Raw genomic sequence first — 27247 nt, forward strand, 5'->3', positions numbered from 1 at the left:
CGATATTTGGTATTTTTATGATTTTAGCGACATTTTTCACAGGAATAGTTTCAAATTTGGTATTTGAAATTCGTAACGAATACTACAGTCCATAACAGAAAATTGTCTGTGCAGGTCACCGTCTTCGCATAGTCCCCATAAAACGGTACCCCCCAATATTCGGTATTTTGATGATTTTAGAGTCATTATTCACCGAAATTGTTTCAAACTTCGCATTTGAAGTTCGTAATGGGTACTACAAGCTATGGCAGCAAATTGTATATGCAGGTCCAGGAATTCGTATAGTCCCTATATATATAACGATGTCTCCCGATATTCGGTATTTTGATGATCTTAGCTACATTTTTCACCGGAATTGTTTCAAATTTTGTTTTTGAAGGTCTTGAAAGGTACTACAACCTACCACGAAAAATTGTATATGACGGCCCACGTCCTCGTATAGCTCCCATATAACGATACCTCCCGATATTCGGTATTTTGATGATTTTAGCTAAATTTTTCACAGGAATCGTTTCAAGTTTCGTATTTGAAGATCTTAATGGGTACTACAACCTATAACGGAAAACTGTAAATGCAGGTCCCCGTCTTCGTATAGCCCCCATATAACGGTGCCTCCCTATATTCAGTAATTGATGATTTTATAGACATTATTCACTGGAATGGTTTTAAATTTCGTATTTGGAGATCTCAATAGGTACTACAGCCTATGACAAAAAATTGTGTATTGAGGTCCACGTCTTCGTATAGCCCCCATATAACGGTACCTCCCGATATTCGGTATTTTCATGATTTTAGCTAAATTTTTCACCGGACTTGTTTCAAATTTCGTATTTAAAGTTCGTAATGGGTACTACAGCCTATGACAGAAAATTGTCTATGCCACGTCCACGTCTTCGCATAGCCCTCATATAACGATACCTCCCGATATTGGTTATTTTGATGATCTTAGCTACATTATTCACAGGAATTGTTTCAAATTTCGTATTTGAATATCTTAATAGGTACTACAACCTATGACGGAAAACTGTATATGCAGGCCCACGTCTTCGTATGGTCCCCATGTAGCGGTACTTCCCTTTATTCGGTTTGTTGATGATTTTAGCTCAATTTTTCACAGTAATCGTTTCAAGTTTCGTATTTGAAAGTCTTAATGCGTACTACAACCTATAACGGAAAACGAAAAAATATACAGAGTGCGATAAAAAAAACTGCAATAAAGTCCAACGCCATAGAGAGAATAAAACCGTTACACGCTGCCCGAATTTTGCTCTGCGACATTTTGGCCCATTTCCGGCGAATCGCTTGCTTGAGGTGATCGACACTTTGGTATTTTTTAGTGCCAACCTTGCTTTCCAAAATTCTCCAGACGTAATAGTCCAACGGATTGGTATCCGGAGATTTTGGTGGTCATTGTGCGCTGGAAATGAAGCGAGGAATCTCATTTTGTAACCATTCTTGGGTGGCGCGTTCTGAGTGCGATGGTGTTGGGTCCTGTTGGAATGTCCAAGGTCTGCGGCCAAAATGTTTGCGTGCCCAAGGCTTTAATACAACCTCCAGAATATTTTCTCGATAATATTCGGCATTTATTCTGATGCCACGGTCGGTTAATAGAGCGTAGAGCGACCATCGCCTGTTATGGCGGCCACACCATGAATTCTGGTGGCCAACCGAAGGTTCAGCTGACCTCTTTGGCAAGTAAACACGATCATTTTGTTTGTTTACAAACTGCTGGACAACGAATGTTTTCTCATCGGAGAAAACCAAATTCGTCAATTCACCTCTTTCGGCCAAGCGAAGCAACTCTTAGGCTCTTTTGAGTCTATTTTCTTTTTGTTGCGGTCTAAGTTCCTTCACTTTTTGGAATTTCAATGGCTTTACCCCGAGCTCATTTTTCAATATTTGCCGAATGGAATATTGCGATATGTTCAACTCATGAGCCATTTTTCGGCCACTGCAAATCGGGTTTCGATCAAGTCGCTTCTTTACTTTTCGAACCATTTCTGCTGATGTTGCTGTTATCTGCCGTCCACTTCCTTGACGTCGGTCTACGCTACCAGTATCACGGTAACGAGCGATGGTACGAGATACCAAAGATTTATTCACATTTAAATGTGGGAGTGCTCTAACGATAGCCACTTGTGGTTTTCCAGCCAAATATAAAGAAATCACACTATCACGCTTAAATTCCATCGCGAACAAATTTTTTTCTGGAAAATTCTCACTAAAATGCTTTTGTACGCTTGTAAGCAATATAATGAGCTGTCACTGGAATAATTTTAAAAGCTGCCGGACGAGTGGCTTAAAAATGACATCTGTCTGAAGTTGGTTGCAGTTTTTTTAATCTCTCCTTGCATATACAAATTCCTATTAGGGTTTATTTTTGGATTTTTCGAGGTTTCCTTTTTTTGTTGACCATTTCATTTTTCCATTTGTGTTAAATTTATAGCTCGTGCTCTTAAATTAATAATACCTTGCCAACGTTCGTAGATAAATAAGAAAACAAAAAAGTGCCGAAAGATACACATCAGCAGCAGCACAATTGAAAATGATAATTCCCAGATATGGTAGGTAGTTTATTTTAGGGATGCCAACATAGAGGCTATAAAAATCAAAATTCGATTCAGGTTTTTTTTTTGTTTGGGGGGGGGGGGGGGGGGGGGGAGAGGGGGAGTCATGAAAATATTGGTCCCGCATTGGACATAATTATTTACTTCTAAAATATGGCTTTTAAAAAAGGCACTATCGTTTTATTTTTTTGCTCAGCTGCGAGCGACATCTCTATTTTGGCAATGAAACTAATAAACAAATCACAGCTTGTTTGTATTCAAAACGAAGTGATGATACTTTGCACCACGTCTACAAATTTTCAATTTTTTCTTATTTTGCAATTATAAAACTGAACTGGACGAGAGGTCACAAATAATTTCTTTAATCACTTAAGGTCATCATGGTGTTCGGTAATTACACTACTGGTTGTGAAAAACGGCGTATGATTTGTATTTTGAAAATTTGTAGTCATTTTATATTGGAATTTAACGAAAAGTCTGAAGAAACTTTTTTCTATTGGAAAAAATTCTTCATCAGGCCGCCTGAGGAGACTTTTTTCAATAGGAAAAAATTCTTCCTCAAGTGGCCTGAGGAGACTTTTTTCTATGGGAAAAAAATTCTTCCTCAGGTGGCCTGAGGAGACTTTTTTCTATACGAAAAAATTCGTCCTCAGGTGGCCTGAGGAGACTTTTTTCTATACGAAAAAATTCCTCCTCAGGCGGCCTGAGGAGACTTTTTTCTATACGAAAAAAATCCTCCTCAGGCGGCCTGAGGAGACTTTTTTCTATACGAAAAAAATCCTCCTCAGGCGGCCTGAGGAGACTTTTTTCTATACGAAAAAAATCCTCCTCAGGCGGCCTGAGGAGACTTTTTTCTATACGAAAAAAATCCTCCTCAGGCGGCCTGAGGAGACTTTTTTCTATACGAAAAAAATCCTCCTCAGGCGGCCTGAGGAGACTTTTTTCTATACGAAAAAATTCCTCCTCAGGCGGCCTGAGGAGACTTTTTTCTATGGGAAAAAAATTCTTCCTCAGGTGGCCTGAGGAGACTTTTTTCTATACGAAAAAATTCCTCCTCAGGTGGCCTGAGGAGACTTTTTTCTATACGAAAAAATTCCTCCTCAGGCGGCCTGAGGAGACTTTTTTCTATACGAAAAAAATCCTCCTCAGGCGGCCTGAGGAGACTTTTTTCTATACGAAAAAATTCCTCCTCAGGCGGCCTGAGGAGACTTTTTTCTATACGAAAAAATTCCTCCTCAGGCGGCCTGAGGAGACTTTTTTCTATAGGAAAAAAATTCCTCCTCAGGCGGCCTGAGGAGACTTTTTTCTATAGGAAAAAAATTCCTCCTCAGGCGGCCTGAGGAGACTTTTTTCTATAGGAAAAAAATTCCTCCTCAGGTTGCCTGAGGAGACTTTTTTCTATAGGAAAAAATTCCTCCTCCGGTTGCCTGAGGAGACTTTTTTCTATAGGAAAAAATTCCTCCTCCGGTTGCCTGAGGAGACTTTTTTCTATAGGAAAAAATTCCTCCTCCGGTTGCCTGAGGAGACTTTTTTCTATAGGAAAAAATTCCTCCTTCGGTTGCCTGAGGAGACTTTTTTCTATAGGAAAAAATTCCTCCTCAGGTGGCCTGAGGAGACTTTTTTCTATAGGAAAAAATTCCTCCTCATGTGGCCTGAGGAGGAATTTTTTCCTATAGAAAAAAAAGGAGACTTTTTTCTATAGGAAAAAATTCCTCCTCAGGTTGCCTGAGGAGACTTTTTTCTATAGGGAAAAAATCGTTCCTCAGCCCGGCTGAGGAGACTTTTTTCTATTGGAAAAAAATTCTTCCTCAGGCGGCCTGAGGAGACATTTTTCTATTGGAAAAAAATTCTTCCTCAGGCGGCCTGAGGAGACTTTTTTCTATAGGAAAACAAATCGTCCTCAGCCCGGCTGAGGAGACTTTTTTCTATAGGAAAACAAATCGTCCTCAGGCGGCCTGAGGTGAAAAAATTCGTCCTCAGGTGGCCTGAGGAGACTTTTTTCGATAGGAAAAAATCGTCCTCGGGCCAGCTGAGGAGACTTTTGTCTATAGGTGGCTTGAGATTTTTTTCTATAGAAAAAATTCTTCCTCAACCCGGCTGAGAAGACTTTTTTCCTAAGGAGACTTTTTTCTATAGGAAAAAATTCTTCCTCAGGTGCCTGAGGAGACTTTTTCTATAGGAAAAAATTCTTCCTCAGGTGGTCTGAGGAGACTTTTTCTATAGGAAAAAATTCTTCCTCAGGTGGCCTGAGGAGACTTTTTCTATAGGAAAAAATTCTTCCTCAGGTGGCCTGAGAAGACTTTTTCTATAGGAAAAAATTCTTCCTCAGCCCGCCACTGGCCTACTTTAGCCGCTCCACGTGTTAATTTATTCTTATTAAAATAAACGAATACTCGCCGCATCTTCCACTTCACCTGAATTCCTTGAATTTTACAAAACTATTCACCTTGTCTATCTGTTTCGCTGTCTGCCTGTCTTCACTTCAATTCCGACTAATTGCAATTTTGTGTATTTTTCTACTTTAGTGGGAATTATTTCAAACCGCCAATTGTAAAGAAAACGAAACAAGAAAGCTCAAGGTCGATAGGCAGCGGAGAAGCACAGCACAGCATTCGTTGCGGCATCTGTGCCAAATCTGAATTGGGAATAGCACGAGAAGAGAACGCATTTTTTATTATTTTTTAGTTAAATGAAAATGTAAATATTTAGAAGAAAATAAATTAAGTATCGGAATCGGGTGAGGTTGTTAAATCGTTGTTGTTGTTAGAATTGTTGGGGTTCTTGTTTGTTTTGTTTTAGTTTCTAAAATGGAAAATAGTTTGCCAAAGCTATATGCTGGTAAATATTGCCGGACTGTAGTTAAGATTGGCTTGGGAATTTCGAAGTGGGAAGATATTTGGGTATTTCAAATAATATTGGCTTTTGAGCCGGTCGAAGGACCAATAGTTTTATTGAGCATTTCCTCTCGCTCTCTCTCTCTCTCTCTCTCTCTCTCTCTCATGCAGTACTTTGTTGATGAGACATCCGATGCTCTTTAATTGCCCTAAGCCAACTCACTACAGATATCTTTGGCTACAGCTCGCAAAAGAAGCGGAATTTTTGAACCTGGAATTCAAAAGCCGATGATCAAAAATGAAGAGTTTTTTTGAAGGGTATCCTTCTAATGTAGGGCACCTTTAGACCGGTTCTATCCCTCTTGGGGCATTTAACCACTTTTGTATTTTTTTTATCTCAGACTTCCTTATCGTTTCTTTGAACATTGGAAATTTTGCGGAAGTAAAAAGGTAACAATGTAACAAATTTTTGTCTTTCATTCTTTCTTCACATGTGGCCTGTACTCCATAATTGCCTGCCCTTACTCACACCCATGCTTCCACTTATCTATGGCCAAGGCAATAGAAATATAAACACATTTTTTATGAGCCATCGTGTGGTGTGTAATAATGTCGATATGTAAGAAGAATATCGCTTTACTCGAATTTGAGTGACGTGGTACGAAAGAAGTACTGGCTGTCAAGTGGCAGGTACGCCACGATAACCATTGACGGTTGTTCATAAATAAAAATAATGTCATGTCTTTTATTTACCTTAGTAGCAAAGTTTATCGTCTGGAAAAAATAGCAGTAAATCTGAGAGAGACAGCTGCAAACCATATCAGTTCCAAAGACAAGGTCATTTGGGTATTCCCTATGATTAAACTCGAAAAAAAATAATCTGAGGAACTGTTTCCTCAGCCCGCCTGAGGAAGATTTTTTCCTATAGAAAAAAGTCTCCTCAGCCCGCCTGAGGAAGATTTTTTCCTATAGAAAAAAGTCTCCTCAGTCCGCAGCGGCAGCTTCTGCAGCCGCCCCTCCCTCTTCACCCTCCATTAGCTGACGTTGTGGCGCTGCCGCCACATGATCATTGGCCCCATAGCTGCCGTAATTACTCGATTCCGATTTCGTTCCCATATACAAATCGAAGGTGATGCTCATGTGGTACAACATCGCCTTCAGTTTGCGGGCATCCACATACACATTATCCTGAATGATGAGGAGAGACTTTTTGAGGAGACTTTTTCCTATAGAAAAAAGTCTCCTCAGTCCGCCTGAGGAAGATTTTTTCCTATAGAAAAAAGTCTCCTCAGTCCGCCTGAGGAAGATTTTTTCCTATAGAAAAAAGTCTCCTCAGTCCGCCTGAGGAAGATTTTTTCCTATAGAAAAAAGTCTCCTCAGTCCGCCTGAGGAAGATTTTTTCCTATAGAAAAAAGTCTCCTCAGTCCGCCTGATGAAGATTTTTTCCTATAGAAAAAAGTCTCCTCAGTCCGCCTGAGGAAGATTTTTTCCTAATGAAAAAAAGTCTCCTCAGTCGGGCTGAGAAAGATTTTTTTCTGATGAAAAAAGTCTCCCCAGCCCGCCTGAGGAAGATTTATTTCCTAATGAAAAAAGTCTCCTCAGCCCGCCTGAGGAAGATTTTTTCCTATAGAAAAAAGTCTCCTCAGTCCGCCTGAGGAAGATTTCTACCTATAGAAAAAAGTCTCCTCAGTCCGCCTGGGGAAGATTTTTTCCTATAGAAAAAAGTCTCCTCAGCCCGCCTGAGGAAGATTTTTCCTATAGAAAAAAGTCTCCTCAGCCCGCCTGAGGAAGATTTTTTCCTATAGAAAAAAGTCTCCTCAGCCCGCCTGAGAAAGATTTTTTCCTATAGAAAAAAGTCTCCTCAGCCGGCCTGAGGAAGATTTTTTCCTATAGAAAAAAGTCTCCTCAGCCCGCCTGAGGAAGATTTTTTACTATAGAAAAAAGTCTCCTCAGCCCACCTGAGGAAGATTTTTTCCTATCGAAAAAAGTCTCCTCAGCCCGCCTGAGGAAGATTTTTTTCTATAGAAAAAAGTCTCCTCAGCCCGCCTGAGGAAGATTTTTTCCTATAGAAAAAAGTCTCCTCAGTCCGCCTGAGAAAGATTTTTTCCTATAGAAAAAAGTCTCCTCAGTCCGCCTGAGGAAGATTTTTTCCTAATGAAACAAGTCTCCTCAGCCGGGCTGAGGAAGATTTTTTCCTAATGAAAAAAGTCTCCTCAGCCGGGCTGAGGAAGATTTTTTCCTAATGAAAAAAGTCTCCTCAGCCGGGCTGAGGAAGATTTTTTCCTAATGAAAAAAGTCTCCTCAGCCGGGCTGAGGAAGATTTTTTCCTAATGAAAAAAGTCTCCTCAGCCGGGCTGAGGAAGATTTTTTCCTAGTGAAAAAAGTCTCCTCAGCCGGGCTGAGGAAGATTTTTTCCTAATGAAAAAAGTCTCCTCAGCCGGGCTGAGGAAGATTTTTTCCTAATGAAAAAAGTCTCCTCAGCCGGGCTGAGGAAGATTTTTTCCTAATGAAAAAAGTCTCCTCAGCCGGGCTGAGGAAGATTTTTTCCTAATGAAAAAAGTCTCCTCAGCCGGGCTGAGGAAGATTTTTTCCTAATGAAAAAAGTCTCCTCAGCCGGGCTGAGGAAGATTTTTTCCTAATGAAAAAAGTCTCCTCAGCCGGGCTGAGGAAGATTTTTCCTAATGAAAAAAGTCTCCTCAGCCGGGCTGAGGAAGATTTTTTCCTAATGAAAAAAGTCTCCTCAGCCGGGCTGAGGAAGATTTTTTCCTAATGAAAAAAGTCTCCTCAGCCGGGCTGAGGAAGATTTTTTCCTAATGAAAAAAGTCTCCTCAGCCGGGCTGAGGAAGATTTTTTCCTAATGAAAAAAGTCTCCTCAGCCGGGCTGAGGAAGATTTTTTCCTAATGAAAAAAGTCTCCTCAGCCGGGCTGAGGAAGATTTTTTCCTAATGAAAAAAGTCTCCTCAGCCGGGCTGAGGAAGATTTTTTCCTAATGAAAAAAGTCTCCTCAGCCGGGGTGAGGAAGATTTTTTCCTAATGAAAAAAGTCTCCTCAGCCGGGGTGAGGAAGATTTTTTCCTATAGAAAAAAGTCTCCTCAGGTGGGCCTGAGGAAGATTTTTTCCTATAGAAAAAAGTCTCCTTAGGTGGCTTGAGGGACATTTTTTTTGACAAACCAAATAATTTTTATTTTTTTTTTCGTTTTTTTTTTAGGTTAAAAATGTCATACGACCGCGTTATTATTCTTCCGAACTGGGGATACGTGAGAAGATCTTTATTGGCGTGATGACAACGCAAGACAATATCAACACCCTTGCAACGGCCATAAATCGTACCACAGCCCATCTGGTCAACAGAATCAAATTCTTCATCAATGCCGAAAATGTGAAGACGAATTACAAACTCAAGAACATTGTGGGTTTCACCGATACTCGGGAAAATCTGCGACCATTCCATGTCATCAAATATATAGCCGATACTTATCTGGATGACTATGACTATTTCCTCATCATTCAGGATAATGTGTATGTGGATGCCCGCAAACTGAAGGCGATGTTGTACCACATGAGCATCACCTTCGATTTGTATATGGGAACGAAATCGGAATCGAGTAATTACGGCAGCTATGGGGCCAATGATCATGTGGCGGCAGCGCCACAACGTCAGCTAATGGAGGGTGAAGAGGGAGGGGCGGCTGCAGAAGCTGCCGCTGCAGGAGCGGGCGATGAATTCCGGATGTTGAGCGATCGAAATTATTGTGATCTAAATGCTGGTATACTTTTGAGCAGCAGTGTGATACGTAAGATGCGCAATAATCTGGATTGGTGTGTTCGGAATGGCATTACGAATGTTCATAGTATTAATATTGGGCGCTGTGTTAAATACTCGAGTAATTTGCCGGGATGCCAGGAAGTTTTTCAGGTAAGATGGGGGTAGGATTTTTAATTTTGATATAAAGGACAAAACATAAACAGAATTCTATAAAAATTACAAAACCGACGCCTGTGAAAGAAAAAAAATTAGACCCACTAAAATGAGTTTCACGATTTTTTTTCTATAGGAAAAAACTTGAGACCCAAGGGGGTCTCCGAATATTTTTCTATTGGAAAAAACTTGAGAACCAAGGGTGTCTCCGAATATTTTTCTATAGGAAAAAACTTGAGACCCAAGGGGGTTTCCGAATTTTTTTCTATGGAAAAAAATTGGACCGCAGGGTCTCCGATTTTTTTTCTATGGAAAAAAATTGGACCGCAGGGTCTCCGAATTTTTTTCTATGGAAAAAAATTGGACCGCAGGGTCTCCGAATTTTTTCTATGGAAAAAAATTGGACCCTAGGGTCTCCGAATTTGTTTCTATGGAAAAAAATTGGACCCTAGGGTCTCCGAATTTTTTTCTATGGAAAAAAATTGGACCCTAGGGTCTCCGATTTTGTTTCTATGGAAAAAAATTGGACCCTAGGGTCTCCGAATTTGTTTCTATGGAAAAAAATTGGACCCTAGGGTCTCCGAATTTTTTTCTATGGAAAAAAAATTGGACCCTAGGGTCTCCGAATTTTTTTCTATGGAAAAAAATTGGACCCTATGGTCTCCGAATTTTTTTCTATGGAAAAAAATTGGACCCTAGGGTCTCCGAATTTTTTTCTATGGAAAAAAATTGGACCCTAGGGTCTCCGAATTTTTTTCTATGGAAAAAAATTGGACCCTAGGGTCTCCGAATTTTTTTCTATGGAAAAAAATTGGACCCTAGGGTCTCCGAATTTTTTTCTATGGAAAAAAATTGGACCCTAGGGTCTCCGAATTTTTTTCTATGGAAAAAAATTGGACCCTAGGGTCTCCGAATTTTTTTCTATGGGAAAAAATTGGGCCCTAGGGTCTCCGAATTTTTTTCTATGGGAAAAAATTGGGCCCTAGGGTCTCCGAATTTTTTTCTATGGAAAAAAATTGGACCCTAGGGTCTCCGAATTTTTTTCTATGGAAAAAAATTGGACCCTAGGGTCTCCGAATTTTTTTCTATGGAAAAAAATTGGACCCTAGGGTCTCCGAATTTTTTTCTATGGAAAAAAATTGGACCCTAGGGTCTCCGAATTTTTTTCTATGGAAAAAAATTGGACCACAGGCTTCTCGAATTTTTTTTCTATAGAAAAAAAATTGGACCACAGGCTTCTCGATTTTTTTTTTCTATAGAAAAAAATTGGACCACAGGCTTCTCGAATTTTTTTTTTCTATAGAAAAAAATTAGACCACAGGCTCTCCGAATTTTTTTCTATAGAAAAAAATTGGACCACAGGCTCTCCGAATTTTTTTCTATAGAAAAAAATTGGACCACAGGCTCTCCGAATTTTTTTCTATAGAAAAAAATTGGACCACAGGCTCTCCGAATTTTTTTCTATAGAAAAAAATTGGACCACAGGCTCTCCGAATTTTTTTCTATAGAAAAAATGTGGACCACAGGGTCTCCGAATTTTTTTCTATAGAAAAAATGTGGACCGCATGGTCTCCGAATTTTTTTTTATAGAAAAAATGTGGACCACAGTTTCTCCGAATTTTTTTCTATAGAAAAAATGTGGACCACGGTGTCTTCGATTTTTTTTCTATCGATAAAAACTTGAGACCCCGAGGGTCTCACGAATTTTTTTTCTATCGAAAAAAACTTGAGACCCTGAGGGTCTCACGAATTTTTTTTCTATCGAAAAAAACTTGAGACCCCGAGGGTCTCACGAATTTTTTCTATAGGAAAAAACTTGAGACCTCGAGGGTCTCACGAATTTTTTTCTATAGGAAAAAACTTGAGACCTCGAGGGTCTCCCGAATTTTTTTCTATAGAAAAACACTTGAGACCCCCAAGGGTCTCCTGTTTTTCATCCGAATTTTTTTCCATAGAAAAAAAATCGGACCCCAAGGGTCTCCCGAGCCAAGTCTCTCACATATTTTTCTATTTAAAAAATTGGATATTTTTTCATATAAAAATTCTTAATCTGTTTCATGATCAGACTCATGGCCAATTGTCAAATGACACTGTCTGGTCATAAAGTTTTTAATGAGAACATAGCCATGAGCCGTGATAATGACTGTCGACCTCATCACTCTGCCCCGACCAAGAGAGATTCGCATTAAATTAATTTTCATTCACTTTTTTTCACTATGCCTCTAATGAGGGCATCTCATTGCCAGCAACGCTTAAGTAGCGGATTATGTCGACTTTTTTTATTAAACAAAGCAAACGAAATAACCCGCTCATAAATCAGACGAAAAAAAATGTTTCACACATCCTTTTTGCACCGCCGATAAAAAGTGCTGGCCTAACGGAAATCATGTGACGCATAGTAATAATAAAAAAGAAAATTTGAGTCCGAATACACTTAATTTAGTACCACATGCTGGAGTTCGGTTTCGGTCATTTGCCTCCATTTCAACGCCCAATACAGCAATTGAGGCAAACAATGTTTGGTTTGACAGCATTGCCCGGAAATGTGGCCACTGTGGCTGTCTGTCTGAGATGTCTGGCTGATGTTGGTTTGGAAAGTTGTCAAACGCCCAGAAATGGTATCAGGTTTGACAATGCCGAGTGTTTGGATAGAATGGCAAATCCACAAAAAAAATAATAATTGGAAAAAAAAAATTAAAAAAATTAAAAAAAAAATTAAAAAAAAAATTAAAAAAAATTTAAAAAAAAAATTAAAAAAAAATTAAAAAAAATAAAAAAAAATAATTTTAATTAATTTTAAAATTATCGAAATCAAGTATTAAAGTATCGAAAATGTTTCCCATATGATATTTTTTTATTGGCAGATTGTAGATTGAAAAAATTATTCATAACTTTTTTGTACCCCATCCATGCAAATGCGGTCAAAAAGGTTCAAAGTGCATTTGGGCCGAACTGCTGTAGGCATCATTGGAACACAACAATATTTTCTATTCAATATCAGCTAAAACTAAAACGTTTTTTTTTTTTATGGCAAATAATAAAACAAACTACGCATTGTTGGTAAGACAATTTAGACGGATTTCAATGGAAATCCATAAAGCAGAAACATGTGTTTACACACACACACACACACATGTACAGAGAACTGGGCTATCTATTCAGTTCCAGTCATGTTAGTGAGTAATAATTAAATGTGGCTCATGGTTCAAAGGTTCAAAAATTTCCCACTTTGTTTCAGAATCATAAATATTTTTTGTAAGGCTTAAGTGCTTTTCTAGGGGAAAAAATTCCTAGACCATTGGGTCTATTTTTTACACCCTCAGCCGCCCTCATTGCTATAGAGGGTATACAGGGTGAGATAAAAAACTGCAAAAAAGTTAAACGCCATAATTTTTACTTTTTGTTAAGTTTTATTAAATGAAAGCAAGAAATAGCATCAAATTTTAGAACAAGTTTAGATTTGTTCGAATTGGTCACCTTTGGCACGAATTATGGCCTTCAAACGGCCAATGAAACCGTCACACGCAGCCCAAATGTTGCTCTGCGGCATTTTGGCCCATTCCCGGCAAAGAGCTTGCTTGAGGTGATCGACACTTGGGTGTTTTTTTAGCGCCAACCTTGCTTCCCAAAATACTCCAGACACAATAGTCCAACGGATTGGTATCCGGAGATTTCGGTGGCCATTGTGCGCTGGAAATGAAGTGAGGAACCTCATTTTGTAACCATTGGGTGGCGCGTGCTGAATGCGATGGTGCTGAGTCCTGTTGGAATGTCCAAGGTCTGCGGCCAAAATATTTGAGTGGCCAAGGTTTAACTACACCCTCCAGAATATTTTCGCTATAATATTCGCTATATTATTCTGATGCCATCACGGTCGATTAATACGAGCGGAGAGCTACCATCGCCTTTTATGGTGGCCCACACCATCACCATGGCCAGCGCTTGAGTTCTTGTGGCCAACCGAAGGTGCACACTTTAAGCTGACCTCTTTGGCAAGTAATCGCGATCATTTTGTTTGTTTACAAACTGCTGGACAACGAATTTTTTCTTATCGGAGAAAACCAAATTCGGCACTCAGCACTTTAGCCCTTTGGAGTCTATTTTCTTTCTGTTGCGGTGTAAGTTCTTGCACTTTTTCGGATTTCAATGGTTTTACCCCGAGCTAATTTTTCAATATTTGCCAAATGGAATATTGCGATATGTTCAGCTCACGAACTATTTTTCGGCCACTGAGACGCGGATTTCGATCAAGTCGCTTCTTTACTTTTCGAACCATTTCCGCTGATGTTGCTGTTTTCTTCCATCCAATTCCTTGACGTCGGGCTATGCTACCAGTATCACGGTAACGAGAGATGGTACAAGACACAAAAGATTTATTCTCATTTTTATGCTGGAGTGCTCTGACGATAGCCACTTGTGGTTTTCCAGCCAAATACGCCAATCACGCTTGAATTCCATCACGAAAAATTTTTTTTCTGGAGAATTCTCACCAAAATGCTTTTGTACGCTTGTAAAGAATATTATGAGCTGTCACCGGAATAATTTTAACAGCTGTCGGAATGACAGTGGCTTAGGAATGACAGCAGTCTGAAGTTGTATATGCCAGTATACACTTTTCAAAATGTTACAATATGTGTTACTATCTTTCCTGGGGCCAGATATATGTGTCTTTGAACCCGGTCATGGAGTCCAAAAATGGGTCTTTTTCCACTTTTGGACAGTAAACAGTAAAGAAAGGGCGGGCCGAATTTATGATACCCTTCATATAACAAGTCGGTTGAACAATATACATGGGAGCTATAGCTATATCTGAACCGCCTTTCACCAAATTAGACATATGTGTTTCTATGCTCAATTGGGTCGTATATGCCAAATTCCATCCCATTTGGGCTAATATTACACGTTTGGTGCATAATAAAAGGTAAATCGGACGAAGCTATGTATGAGGGCCAAATCTGAACCGACCTCAATAAAATTTTGGGGAAGGTATTTCTGTGCTGTATTTCATATATTTCCCAAAATATCGTTGTTACCGAATGCATATTATCGTTGCGAAGGACAAAAATATCAAATCGGATGAACAATAGATGTGGGAACTATAGCCATATCTGAGCCGATTTCGATCAAATTTGGCATACTTATTTCCAGTCTTAATTTAGTCTACATTTTTTGACCGATTATCTCCAATTTCAATAGAGTTCGTCCTTGGGCCAAACAAATGATTTGTGGAAAATTTCATCTGGATCGGACAATAAATGCGATCTGTACTTTGATTACAAAAATACATGGACAGACGGACGGACATGCATAAATCGACTCAGAATGCGATTATATGCAGTGTATGAAAAGGAACTATGGGTCGATCTCTTTTCCTTTTGCCTGTTACAAACAAATGCAGAAAGACATAATACCCTGACCCCATTGTGGCGTAGGATATAAAAATCCGGTTCCAAAAAAAACTGTAATTTTCGATAATCGAACTGCGTCAAATAACCTCATCATGTGACCCACCTGTCGGATAGGTATTTTCATTAGCTTTTAAATGTTTATATCGGTTTTGTAGATCCCATGCTAAACCAGGTTCTAAACCCAGACTTTCGGGTCAAATATCCCGCCATCCGGTTACGTCTCCCAAGAAAAAAAATAATTCCCGGAATAAGAGTACAAATACTTACCTATTAAAAATTTTATGATGTATTGTCTTTTGAAACGGTTCCGGAGTTATATCAAACTTGGGGGTCCAAAAAATCTATAATTTTCGATAACCGAACCACGTCATATAACCCCATCAAGTGACCACTTGTTGGATAGGTATTTTCTATCTTTAGCTTTCAAATGTCCATATCCGTTTTGTTGGTTTGGTTTCCGGGTCCGTCCCACTAAAAAAATTCTTTCCCGAAATAGGGGTACAAATACTTACCTGTTTTAAAAATTTTACTAAACTAGTCAAATATCCCGGTATACGGGTCCGTCGCCCCAGAAAAAAAAAAACATATTTCCCGAAATAGGGCTACAAATGCCTACCTCCAGTAAAAATTAAAAAAAAAAAACCGAGAGTTGTTCTAAACTAGTCAAATATCCCGGTATCCGGGTCCGTCCCCCCAGAAAAAAATATTTCCCGAAATAGGGCTACAAATACCTACCTCCAGTAAAAATTCTAAAAAAACCGAAAATCTTTCTAAACTACTAAAATATACCGGTATCCAGGTCCGTCCCCAGATTTTTTTTTTTTTTTTGTTTCCGAAGTAGGGCTACAAATACAGTAAAAAATCCAAAAAACCCGAGAGTTTTACTAAACTAGTCAACTATCCCGGTATCCGGGTCCGTCCCCCCAGAATAAAAATATTTCCGGAAAGAGGGCTACAAATACCTACCTCTTGTAAAAATTTCAAAAAAAAAGGCGAGAGTTTTACTAATCTAGTCCAATATACCGATATCCGGGTCCGCCCCCCTTAAAAAAATGTTTTCCCAAATACATACCTCCAGTAATAATATCCAGGTCCGACCCCAGAAAAAAATATTTCCCGAAATAGGGCTACAAATACCTACCTCCAGTAAATATTCTAAAAAAGCCGAGAATCTTTCTAAAATACTAAAATATACCGGTATCCAGGTGCGTCCCCAGAATTTTTTTTTCAGTAATAGGGCTAAAAATACCTACCTCTTGTAAAAATTTCAAAAAAAATGAGAGTTTTCCTAATCTTGTCCAATATCCCGGTATCCGGGTCCGTCCCCCTGAAAAAAATGTTTTCCCAAATACATACCTCCAGTAATAATTCAAAAAAGCCGAGAGTTTTACTAAACTAGTCAAATATGCTGGTATCTATAATTTTCGATAACCGAACCACGTCATATAACCACATAATGTGACCACTTGTTGGATAGGTATTTTCTTTCTTTAGTTTTCAAATATCCATATCGGTTTTGTAGATCCGGGTCTAATTCGGGTTTTGAACCCGGACTCTCGGGTCAAATATCCCGGTTTTCGGGTCCGTCCCACCCAAAAAAAAATTCTTTCCCGAAATAGGGGAACAAATACCTACCACTTGTAAAAATTTTACTAAACTAGTCAAATATCCCGGTATCCGGGTCCGTCGTCCCAGAAAAAAACATGTTTCCCGAAATAGGGCTACAAATATCTACCTCCAGTGTAAATTCTAAAAAAAGCCGAGAATCTTTCTAAACTACTAAAATATACCGGTATCCAGGTCCGTCCCCAGAAATTTTTTTGTTTCCGAAATAGGGCTACAAATACAGTAAAAATTCCAAAAAACCCGAGAGATTTACTAAACTAGTCCAATATCCCGGTATCCGGGTCCGTCCCCACAGAAAAAAAATATTTCTCAAAATAGGGCTACAAATACCTACCTCTTGTAAAAATTTCAAAAAAAAACGAGAGTTTTACTAATCTTGTCCAATATCCCGGATATCGGGAAAAATTTTTTTTCCGAAATAGAGCTACAAATACATACCTCCAGTAAAAATTCCGAAAAAAACCGATAGTTTTACAAAACTAGTAAAAATATCCCGGTATCCGGGTCCGTCCCCACAGAAAAAAATATTTCCCGAAATAGGGCTACAAATACGTACCTCCAGCAAAATTCCAAAAAAACGAGAATTTACTAAACTAGTCAAATATCCAGTTATCCGGGTCCGTCCCCCCAGAAAAACATATTTCCCGAAATAGGGCAACAAATACCTATGTACCTCTTGTAAAAATTTAAAAAAAAGCCGTGAGTTTTACTAAACTATTCAAATATCCCGGTATCCGGATCCGTCCACCTCAGAAAAAAATATTCCCCGAAATAGGGCTACAAATACCTACCTCTTGTAAAAATTTCAAAAAAATGAGAGTTTTACTAATCTTGTCCATTATCCCGATATCCCTGAAAAAAATGTTTTCCCAAATACATACCTCCAGCAATAATTCAACAAAGCCGAGAGTTTTATTAAACTATTCAAATATCCCGGTATCCGCGTCCGTCCCCCAGAAAAAATATTTCCCGAAATAGGGCTGCAAATACCTACCACTTGTAACAATTCCAAAAAAGCTGAGAGTTTAACTAAATTAGTCGAATATCCCGGTATCCGGGTCCGTCCCCCAGAAAAAAATATTTCCCGAAAAAGGGCAAATTTCAAAATACTCCGACTCCAACTCTACTACAAAACTAGATTTGTTCCAATATTTTGCTGTTGCACAGTGTTAATACATAACCATTTTCACCGTTCTTAATTAATTCACCAACTATCAGAATTTTCCTAATGGTGCAATTAGCAATTTATAAATTATATTCTGACGTTGATTGTGGCGGCAGCAGACATCACCAGCACCACCACTTCCAGATGTTTCAGATATCAAAAATCCACAATAATTGATTTGCTAACAATGCCAGTGCAGTAAATAGCAACTACTCTGATTATTAGCAACTAGACAAGCTATTAATAAATTCCGGTCAAATTGACTTACATTGTTGCCACACTTGTATTTGAATACCCTCTCTCCAAAGATGTTATTTTTCTCTGTCTCTCTCCCTCTCTCTCTAGAGGACCAATTTTATTAAAAGAGTTGCCACACATTTATTTAAAACCCTTTCTCCCCCAAGATACTATTTTTCTCTGATTCTCTGTCTCTCTCTCTCCCTCACTCTGAGGGAAATTTTAAAGGATTAGGATTATTTTTCCTAGATATTAATAAATGTAGACCAATTTTATTAAAAGAGTTGCCACACTTTTATTTAAAAAACCTTTCTCTCCAAAGATGCTATTTTTCTTTGATTGACTGTCTCTCTTCCTCTCTCTCTAAAGGAAATTTTAACGGATGCGGATTATTTTTCTCAGATATTAATAAATTTCACAGTGTAATACATAAACATTTCCACCGTTCTTAATTAATTCACCAACTATCAGAATTTCCCTAATGGTGCAATTAGCAATTTATAAATTATATTCTGACGTTGATTGTGGCGGCAGCAGACATCACCAGCACCACCACTTCCAGATGTTTCAGATATCAAAAATCCACAATAATTGATTTGCTAACAATACCAGTGCAGTAAATAGCAACTACTCTGATTATTAGCAACTAGACAAGCTATTAATAAATTCCAGTCAAATTGACTTACAGTGTTGCCACACTTGTATTTGAATACCCTCTCTCCAAAGATGTTATTTTTCTCTGTCTCTCTCCCTCTCTCTCTAGAGGACCAATTTTATTAAAAGAGTTGCCACACTTTTATTTGAATACCCTTTCTCCCCCAAGATACTATTTTTCTCTGATTCTCTGTCTCTCTCTCCCTCACTCTGAGGGAAATTTTAAAGGGTGAGGATTATTTTTCCCAGATATTAATAAATGTAGACCAATTTTATTAAAAGAGTTGCCAATGCAGTAAGTAACAACTGCTTTGATTATTAGCAGTTAGACAAGCTATTAATAAATTCCGGTCAAATTGATTTACAGTGTTGCCACACTTTCATTTCAATACCCTCTCTCCAAAGATGCTATTTTTCTCTGTTTCTCTCTCCCTCCCTCCCTCTCTGAGGGAAATTTTAACGGATGCGGATTATTCTTCCCAGATATTAATAAATTTAGACCAATTTTATTAAAAGAGTTGCCACACTTTTATTTAAAAACCCTTTCTCTCGAAAGATGCTATTTTTCTCTGATTCTCTATCTCTCTCTCCCTCACTCTGAGGGAAATTTTAAAGGATGAGGTTTTTTTTTATCCAGATATTAACAAATTCCGGCCAATTTGATTTACAGTGTTGCCACACTTTCACTTGAAACCCTCTCTCCAAAGATGCTATATTTCTGTGTTTCTCTGTCTATCTCTCTCCCTCTCTCTGAGGGAAATTTTAACGGATGCGGGTTATTTTTCTCAGATATTAATAAATTTCGGCCAATTTCGGCCAAAGAGTTGCCACACTTTTATTTAAATACCCTTTCTCCCAAGACACATAGTTTTTCTCTTCGCAAGAAATCCTTAACTGGGAGTTCGATTTTTTGCCATAGAAAAATTTTCCCTAGTAACTTTGGGAAATTATTTTCCCGTTCTATTTTCCACTCAAAATTTTTTTCATTGCAACGACAACCCTGAACCCTTCAAACTAGTTCAAATTACTCGCAAAATCATTCTTTAAATACCTAACAATAAAAAATTAGCCGCTGCATCAGCTGAGAAGAGGAAAAACGATTCGCTAAATGCATTTCCGCAATCAATTGCTCACAATTTCATTCACTAATGACAAGCGGACAAGCACACTCTCAAACACACACGCTCATTGTGACGATGATGCTGATTATGATGGGAACCGCTGGCTGGCATTCCCAACAACTATGTTTGTGGTATGCCACAAGCCACTATCATAACCACCACCGCCATCAATAGCCCGATCCGATCATGCTTCAAAAAAAAAAAAAAAAACGATCATAAATCAGTTCGTAAACAAATTACGAATGCAATACACCACACTTATCAAATGAAAGGAGGGCATATCTTCGTTGTGGAAACGTGCATCTAACATGAATCTATGATTCGTATTACACACGAAGATAAGATTTCAAAACGATGATAGGAGGGATGGTTGTTAATGGCTGAGAATATTATTTCATAAAATTCGAACTGGGGTCCGAAACTGATTTTGCGTGGAAAAAAAATTGAGAAAAAAGAAACAGATTTTTTCTATAGAAAAATATCTGGAGACCCTTGGCTCTTAGTGTTTTTTTTCCATAGAATAAAAAAGCTGTAAGTTCAGCCGGGCCGAACTTCCTCCACCATTTGGAACGAATTTGGCAATTTTCAAAAAAATAAAATCAAAATACCGAATATCGGGGGCTATACGAAGACGTGGACTTGCACAGACAATTTTCTGTCATAGGCTGTAAAATCCATTACGAACTTCAAATACCAAATTTGAAACATTTCCGGTGAATAATGTCGCTTAAATCACCAAAATACCGAATATCAGGAGGTGCCGTTATATGGAGGCTATACGAAGACGTGGACCTGCACAGACTATTTTCTGTCATAGGCTGTAATATCCATTACGAACTTCAAATACCAAATTTAAAACATTTCCGGTGAATAATGTCGCTAAAATCATCAAAATACCGAATATCCGGACGTACCGTTGTATGGGGGCTATACTAAGGCGTGCACCTGCACGGACAATTTTCTGTCATTAGCTGTAGTATCCATTACGAACTTTAAATATCTAATTTGAAACATTTCCGGTGAATAATGTCGCTTAAATCACCAAAATACCGAATATCGGGAGGTACTGTTATATGGGAGCTATACGAAGGCGTGGGCCCAAATAGCCCATTTTCAATACAAAAAGACCTTACAGAAAAAAAATCTGGAGACCCCTGGGTCTCAATTTTTTTCTACAGAAAAAAAATCTGGAGACCCTTGGGTATCAATTTTTTTCTACAGAAAAAAAATCTGGAGACCCTTGGGTCTCAATTTTTTTTCTAAAGAAAAAAAATCTGTAGACCCTTGGGTCTACAGAAAAAAAATCTGGAGACCCTTGGGTCTCAATTTTTTTCTACAGAAAAAAATCTGGAGACCCTTGGGTCTCAATTTTTTCCTAAAGAAAAAAAATCTGGAGACCCTTGGGTCTCAATTTTTTTCTACAGAAAAAAATTCGGGAGACCCATGGGGTCTCAAGTTTTTTTCTATAGAAAAAAATTCGGGAGACCCATGGGGTCTCAAGTTTTTTTCTATAGAAAAAAATTCGGGAGACCCATGGGGTCTCAAGTTTTTTTCCATAGAAAAAAATTCGGGAGACCCATGGGGTCTCAAGTTTTTTCTATAGAAAAAAATTCGGGAGACCCATGGGGTCTCAAGTTTTTTTCTATAGAAAAAAATTCGGGAGACCCATGGGGTCTCAAGTTTTTTTCTATAGAAAAAAATTCGGGAGACCCATGGGGTCTCAAGTTTTTTTCTATAGAAAAAAATTCGGGAGACCCATGGGGTCTCAAGTTTTTTTCTATAGAAAAAAATTCGGGAGACCCATGGGGTCTCAAGTTTTTTTCTATAGAAAAAAATTCGGGAGACCCATGGGGTCTCAAGTTTTTTTCTATAGAAAAAAATTCGGGAGACCCATGGGGTCTCAAGTTTTTTAGACAGACTTTAGACAGAGTTTAGAGAAATTTTTTCTGTGCCCACTTTGGTTTTATTTAACGCTGACATAATTTCTAATATTAATTCGCCAAACACGTTGCGGACTTATCTAATTAGCAACGCAAATGCAGAAATTTATTACTTCACTAAATAATATTTCCAGAGAGAAAAAAATTCCAAATTTTCCAAATTAAACTTCATCACGTCTGTGGTCAAATTCTCCCCCCGAAAAAAAAACAAAGAAATTCTGTATTCAAAAGAAGAAGAATTTTTAATTGCATAATAAACAAAAAACGCATATGCCATGCGAATTATGATTAAGACCTCCATTTGATTTTGATTTAGAACACGTAGCAGTAGTTTGAAAACATTTGTTATTATATTCGAAGCATGCAATAGAAAAGAGACAAAAAGAAGCTCCACAACATGACATGATTAGATATATACAGGGTGCGATGAAAAAACTGCAACGAACTTCAGACTGCTGTCATTTCTAAGCCACTCGTCCGACAGCTGCTGAATTATTCCAGTGACAGCTCATTGTTTACAAGTGTACAGAAGCATTTTGGTGAGAATTTTCCAGAAAAAAAAGTTATTCGTGATGGAATTCAAGCGTGATAGTGTGATTTCTTTATATTTGGCTGGAAACCAAAAGTGGCTATCGTTAGAGCACTCCAAGATTTAAATGTGAATAAATATTTTGTGTCTCGTATCATCGCTCGTTACGGCGATACTGACAGCATCACCCGAAATCAAAGAAGTGGACAGAAGAAAACAGCAACATCAGCAGAAATGGTTCGAAAAGTAAAGAAGCGACTTGATCGAAACCCGCGTCACAGTAGCCGAAAAATGGCTCGTGAGCTGTACATATCGCAATATTCCATTCCGCAAACATGGGAAAAAGAGCTCGGGGTAAAACCATTGAAATTCCAAAAAGTGCAACAACTTACAACGCAACGGAAAGAAAATAGACTCGAAAAAGGTAAAGAGTTGCTTATCTTGGCCGAAAGTGGTGAACTGCCGAATTTGGTTTTCTCCGATGAGAGAACATTCCTTGTCCAGAAGTTTGTAAACAAACAAAATGATCGGGTTTACTTGCCAAAGAGGTCAGCTGAAAATGTGCACCTTCGATTGGCCACCAGAACTCAAGTACCGGCCATGGTGATGGTGTGGGCCGCCATAACAGCCGATGGTCGCTCTCCGCTCGTATTAATCGACCATGGCATCAGAATAAATGCGGAATATTATCGCGAAAATATTCTGGAGGGTGTATTAAAGCCTTGGACACGCAAAAATGTTGGCCACAGACCTTGGACATATCAGCAGGACTCAGCGCCATCGCACTCAGCACGCGCCACCCAAGAATGGTTACAAAGTGAGGCTCCTAGCTTCATTTCCAGCGCACAATGACCACCAAAATCTCCGGATACCAATCCGTTGGACTATTGTGTCTGGAGTATTTTGGAAAGCAAGGTTGGCACTAAAAAATACCAAAGTGTCGATCACCTCAAGCAAGCGCTTTGTCGGAAATGGACCAAAATACCGCAGAGCAACATTCGGGCAGCGTGTGACGGTTTCATTGGCCGTTTGAAGGCCATAATTCGTACCAAAGGTGACCAATTCCAATTCGAAAAAATCTAAATTTATTCCAAAATTTGATGCTATTTCCGACATTTTTAGCTTTCATTCAATAAAATTTAAAAAAATGTAAAAATTATGGCGTTTGACTTTGTTGCAGTTTTTTTATCTCACTCTGTATATTATACCTGCAGGACTTTTGGTATTGAAAATAGGCCATGTAGGTCCACGTTGTTACCTCCCGATAATCGGTATTTTCATGATTTTAACGACATTATTCACTGGAATTGTTTAAAATTTGGTATTTGCAGTTCGTAATAGATCTTGCAGCCTATGACCTGTGCAGATCCACGTACTCGTATAGAACCCATATAACGGTACCTCCGATATTCGGTATTTTAATGATATTACCAACATTATTCTTCGGAATTGTTTGGTTTTTTTGGTTTTTGAATTTCGTAATAGATCTTGCAGCCTATGACAGAAAATTGCTTGTGCAGGTCCACGTCTTAGTATAGTCTATATTCAAGCTACATTATTCTCCGATTTTTTTTTCAAGTTTCGCATTTGAATATTGTAATAGCTTATGACAAAAGTTGCCTAAGCAGGTCCACGTCTTCGTATAGACCCCAATATAACGGCTATATTAGGCATATTTAAGATTTGAACAGAATTTTTAACGGATTTTATTTTTTTTTTTTAATTTCCAAATTTGTTTCAAATGGTGGAGGGTATTCAAAGTTACATGTTATTTTTTATTATTTTCTATAGGCTCATTATTCCCCCCAAAATCTAGCAAAAGCTTCTCCAATTTCCAAGACCTCTTACAAAATGTGAAATTACCCAATGTTCTCGAATTTATTCATAAATTATTATACGACCCTCGTTTACACATATTTTCCTACATATCTCCTCTCCGATTTCAAAAATAAAACGAACCAAAAAAAAATATTACAATTTTGATACGTGTTTTAAGTCAAATCATACCATTATCATTGTTGTTGTTTGCTTGGTTGGTTTCGTTTTTTACAGCACATCAATTAGCTGTTAAAATTATGAGAAGCGCGTCGTTGATACCTCTTAATTCCAATAAATATTGCGGTTAAGAAAAATATCATTGAGAAAAAAAAAAACAACTGAAAAAAATAATATTTTATTCATGATTTGCCACCACTAGGTCAGAGAGATCAGAAATTGGGTAATTTGGAAATTGATTTTCTTTAACCGGATATCAAGTTTTTTACCCGAATTTCCCTTCATATTGTTTTGCAGAAAACTTTGTTTATAATTTCTCCAACCTAAAGAAAAAATAATAAAACCTAATAGCCCTGACTTACATTGAACCACTTGCACATAAACCCAACGAAACCAATCTGAGTAAGCATTTCGTTGCATACGCAAAAAGGTAAACACGAATAAGACGGAGAAATGTGCGTTAAAATAAAGGGTGACCCATTGAAGGGTTGCTATTTTTCAATGACCCATCAAAAAATTATTCAAACATTACAAAAATTTACACATTTTCATCCCTGTACTCTTCTTGCCATATCTTTTCAAAATATTAACTCTATTACATTACAAGAAAATACTGAAAAAAATGACTTATTTTGACAAGTGCCTTGAAGGAACGATATCTCGGTAATCTTGAAAGTTATAGTGACTAAATAATATTAATGTAAATTTGAGAATCAGGTTACAATTTTATGATGCTTCGATTTTTGTGGAAGTTATTTTTATTAAAATAACGCAGAAGTACCAACAAAATTACACGCTTTGAGACATGTTTTCTTTTTGACATATCTCCAGAATTTTGCAAGTCATATCAAATTAAATTACATAATTGAAATGAGAAGATTTTTCTCTTTCCAAAATTGTGTTATTTTGTGAAAATAACCCTTTGACTTTAGGACTTACATACTCTAGAAACTTATTACCTAAAAGGCTAACAAATTTGACATATTTTGTCACGCATCTTTACTTGGCGATATCTCGGTGATTTTGCGAGTGACATCTGTGTAGCTTATAAAAGTCTTAGGTTAAGATGTTTTGCTTTCAAAATCATGTAAGTTTATTAAGATTCATTGATTACTATAGATGTTATGGCCTTAAGAAGACAATTACCCAAAAAGTCTGAAAAATTGCTACCTCTTAATAGAGGTATTCTTTTAGCGATATCTCTGTTATTTTATAAGCTATGGTAATGTAATCAATGTTAATGATAAGTGAGGAGATTTGCATTCAATATCGCGTCATTGTATTCATATACGGCGATTACTTCAGAATACATGCTCTCGGGAATATGGTTACCCAAAATGTTTGAAATTTCGGCGCCTTTTAATACTCGCCATATTTTACCCATATCTTTGCTATTTATAGAGCTATATTATTAAAATCGATTTCAGTATCCAGGGAGGAGATTTGTCTTTAATTTTGCGTCATTGCATTCAAATACAGCGATTACTTAAGATGATATTCCCTCTGGAAAATGGTTACCCAAAATGTCCAAAACTTTGGCAATTTTTAATACTCTGTATCTTTTGGCCATATCTCTGGTATTTAGAAAGCTATACTATTGCAATCAATAACACAGTGTAAAGAAGAAAGATGTGCTCTTAAACTCACTTTGTTGCATTAAAAAACAGCGATTTGTTCAGATGATATGCCCTCTGGAAGATGGTTACCAAAAATGTTAGAAATTTTGGCGAACATTATTACGCGCTATATTTCATCCATATATTCCGGCATTTACAAATCTATAGTAATGTTATCTATTTCAGTGAAAAGGGAGTAGATTTCCTTCTAAAATAGACCCATCGCATGAAATTATACCAGTTACTTTAGATGGTACAAACCATGGAAGATGGTTACCCAAAATGTCCGAAATTGTGACGTCTTTTAATACTCGATATCTTTTAGGTATATCTTTGGTATTTACATAGCTATAGTAATGTAATTTATGTCAGTGCAACGGGAAGACGATTTGCTCTAAAAATCATGTCATTTTGTTAAAATACAGCTATTACTTCGGATGATATGCCCTCTGCCAAATGGTTACCCAAAATGTTAGAAAATTTGCCGATCATTACTATTTGCTATATTTTACCCATATCTTTGGTATTTACAAAGCTATAGTAATGTAATTTATTTCAGTGAAAAAGAAGAACATTTCCTTCTACAATCGCCTCATCGCATGAAAATACACCGGTTACTTTATATGTTACAAGCCATGGACGATGGTTACTCAAAATGTGCGAAATTGTAGCGCCTTTTAAATCCCGCTTTCCTTTAGGCATATCTCTGGTATTTAGAGAGGTATATTATTGCAATCAATTTCAGTGTAAAGAGGAAAGATTTGCTCTTAAAATCTTGCCATTGCGTTAAAATATATCAACTACTTTCGATGTTATAAGCCATGGAAGATAGTTACTCAAAATATGCGACATGTTTGGCACCTTTTAATACGCGTTATATTTTGGTCATATCTCTGCTAATTGTAAAGCTATATTAATGTAATCTATGTCAATGATAAAGGAGGCGATTTGCTTTCAAAATCGTGTGATTGTGTTAAAATAAAGCGATTACTCCATATACTATACGCTCTGGAAGATGGTTACCAAAAAAATCCGAAATGATGACGGTTTTTAAAACTCTGTATCATTTGGCCATATATCTTGTATTTACTGAGCTATATTATTGCAATCAATATCAATAAAAATGGAGTAGATTAGCTTTTGAAATCGCCTCATCGCATGAAAATATACCAGTTACTTTAGATGTTACAAGCCATGAAAGATGGTTACTCAAAATGTAAGAATTTGTGGCGCTTTTTTATACTTATTATCTTATGGCTTTATCTCTTGTATTTGCAGAGGTATATTATTGCAATCAATTTCAGTGCAAAGAGGAAAGATTTGCTCTCGAAATCTCGTCATTGCGTTCAAATATATCAACTACTTTCGATGTTATAAGCCATGGAAAATGGTTACCCAAAATGTGCGACATTTTTGGCACCTTTTAATACACGTTATATTTTGGTCATATATCTGGTATTTGTAAAGCTATATTAATGTAATCTATGTCAATGATAAGGGAGGCGATTTGCTTTCAAAATCGTGTGATTGTGTTAAAATAAAGCGATTACTTCAAATACTATACCCTCTGGAAGATGGTTACCAAAAATGTCCGAAATGTTGGCGACTTTAAATACTCATTATCTTATGGCATATC

The 27247-nt window shown here is 37.6% G+C and overlaps 1 protein-coding gene across 1 annotated transcript in view; it reads left to right on the forward strand.

Annotated features, from left to right (window-relative positions):
• Positions 1 to 27247, forward strand: part of LOC101898891 (chondroitin sulfate glucuronyltransferase) — a 75761-nt gene that overhangs the window by 32096 nt on the left and 16418 nt on the right. The window contains exon 2 of the mRNA XM_059119112.1: positions 8610 to 9317. Within this exon, the coding sequence (XP_058975095.1) occupies positions 8610 to 9317 (708 nt within the window). The remainder of the gene's footprint in view (positions 1 to 8609; positions 9318 to 27247) is intronic.

Source organism: Musca domestica, unplaced genomic scaffold (assembly GCF_030504385.1).
Source record: "Musca domestica strain aabys unplaced genomic scaffold, Musca_domestica.polishedcontigs.V.1.1 14, whole genome shotgun sequence".
In the NCBI taxonomy this organism is placed as follows: Eukaryota; Metazoa; Arthropoda; class Insecta; order Diptera; family Muscidae; genus Musca; species Musca domestica.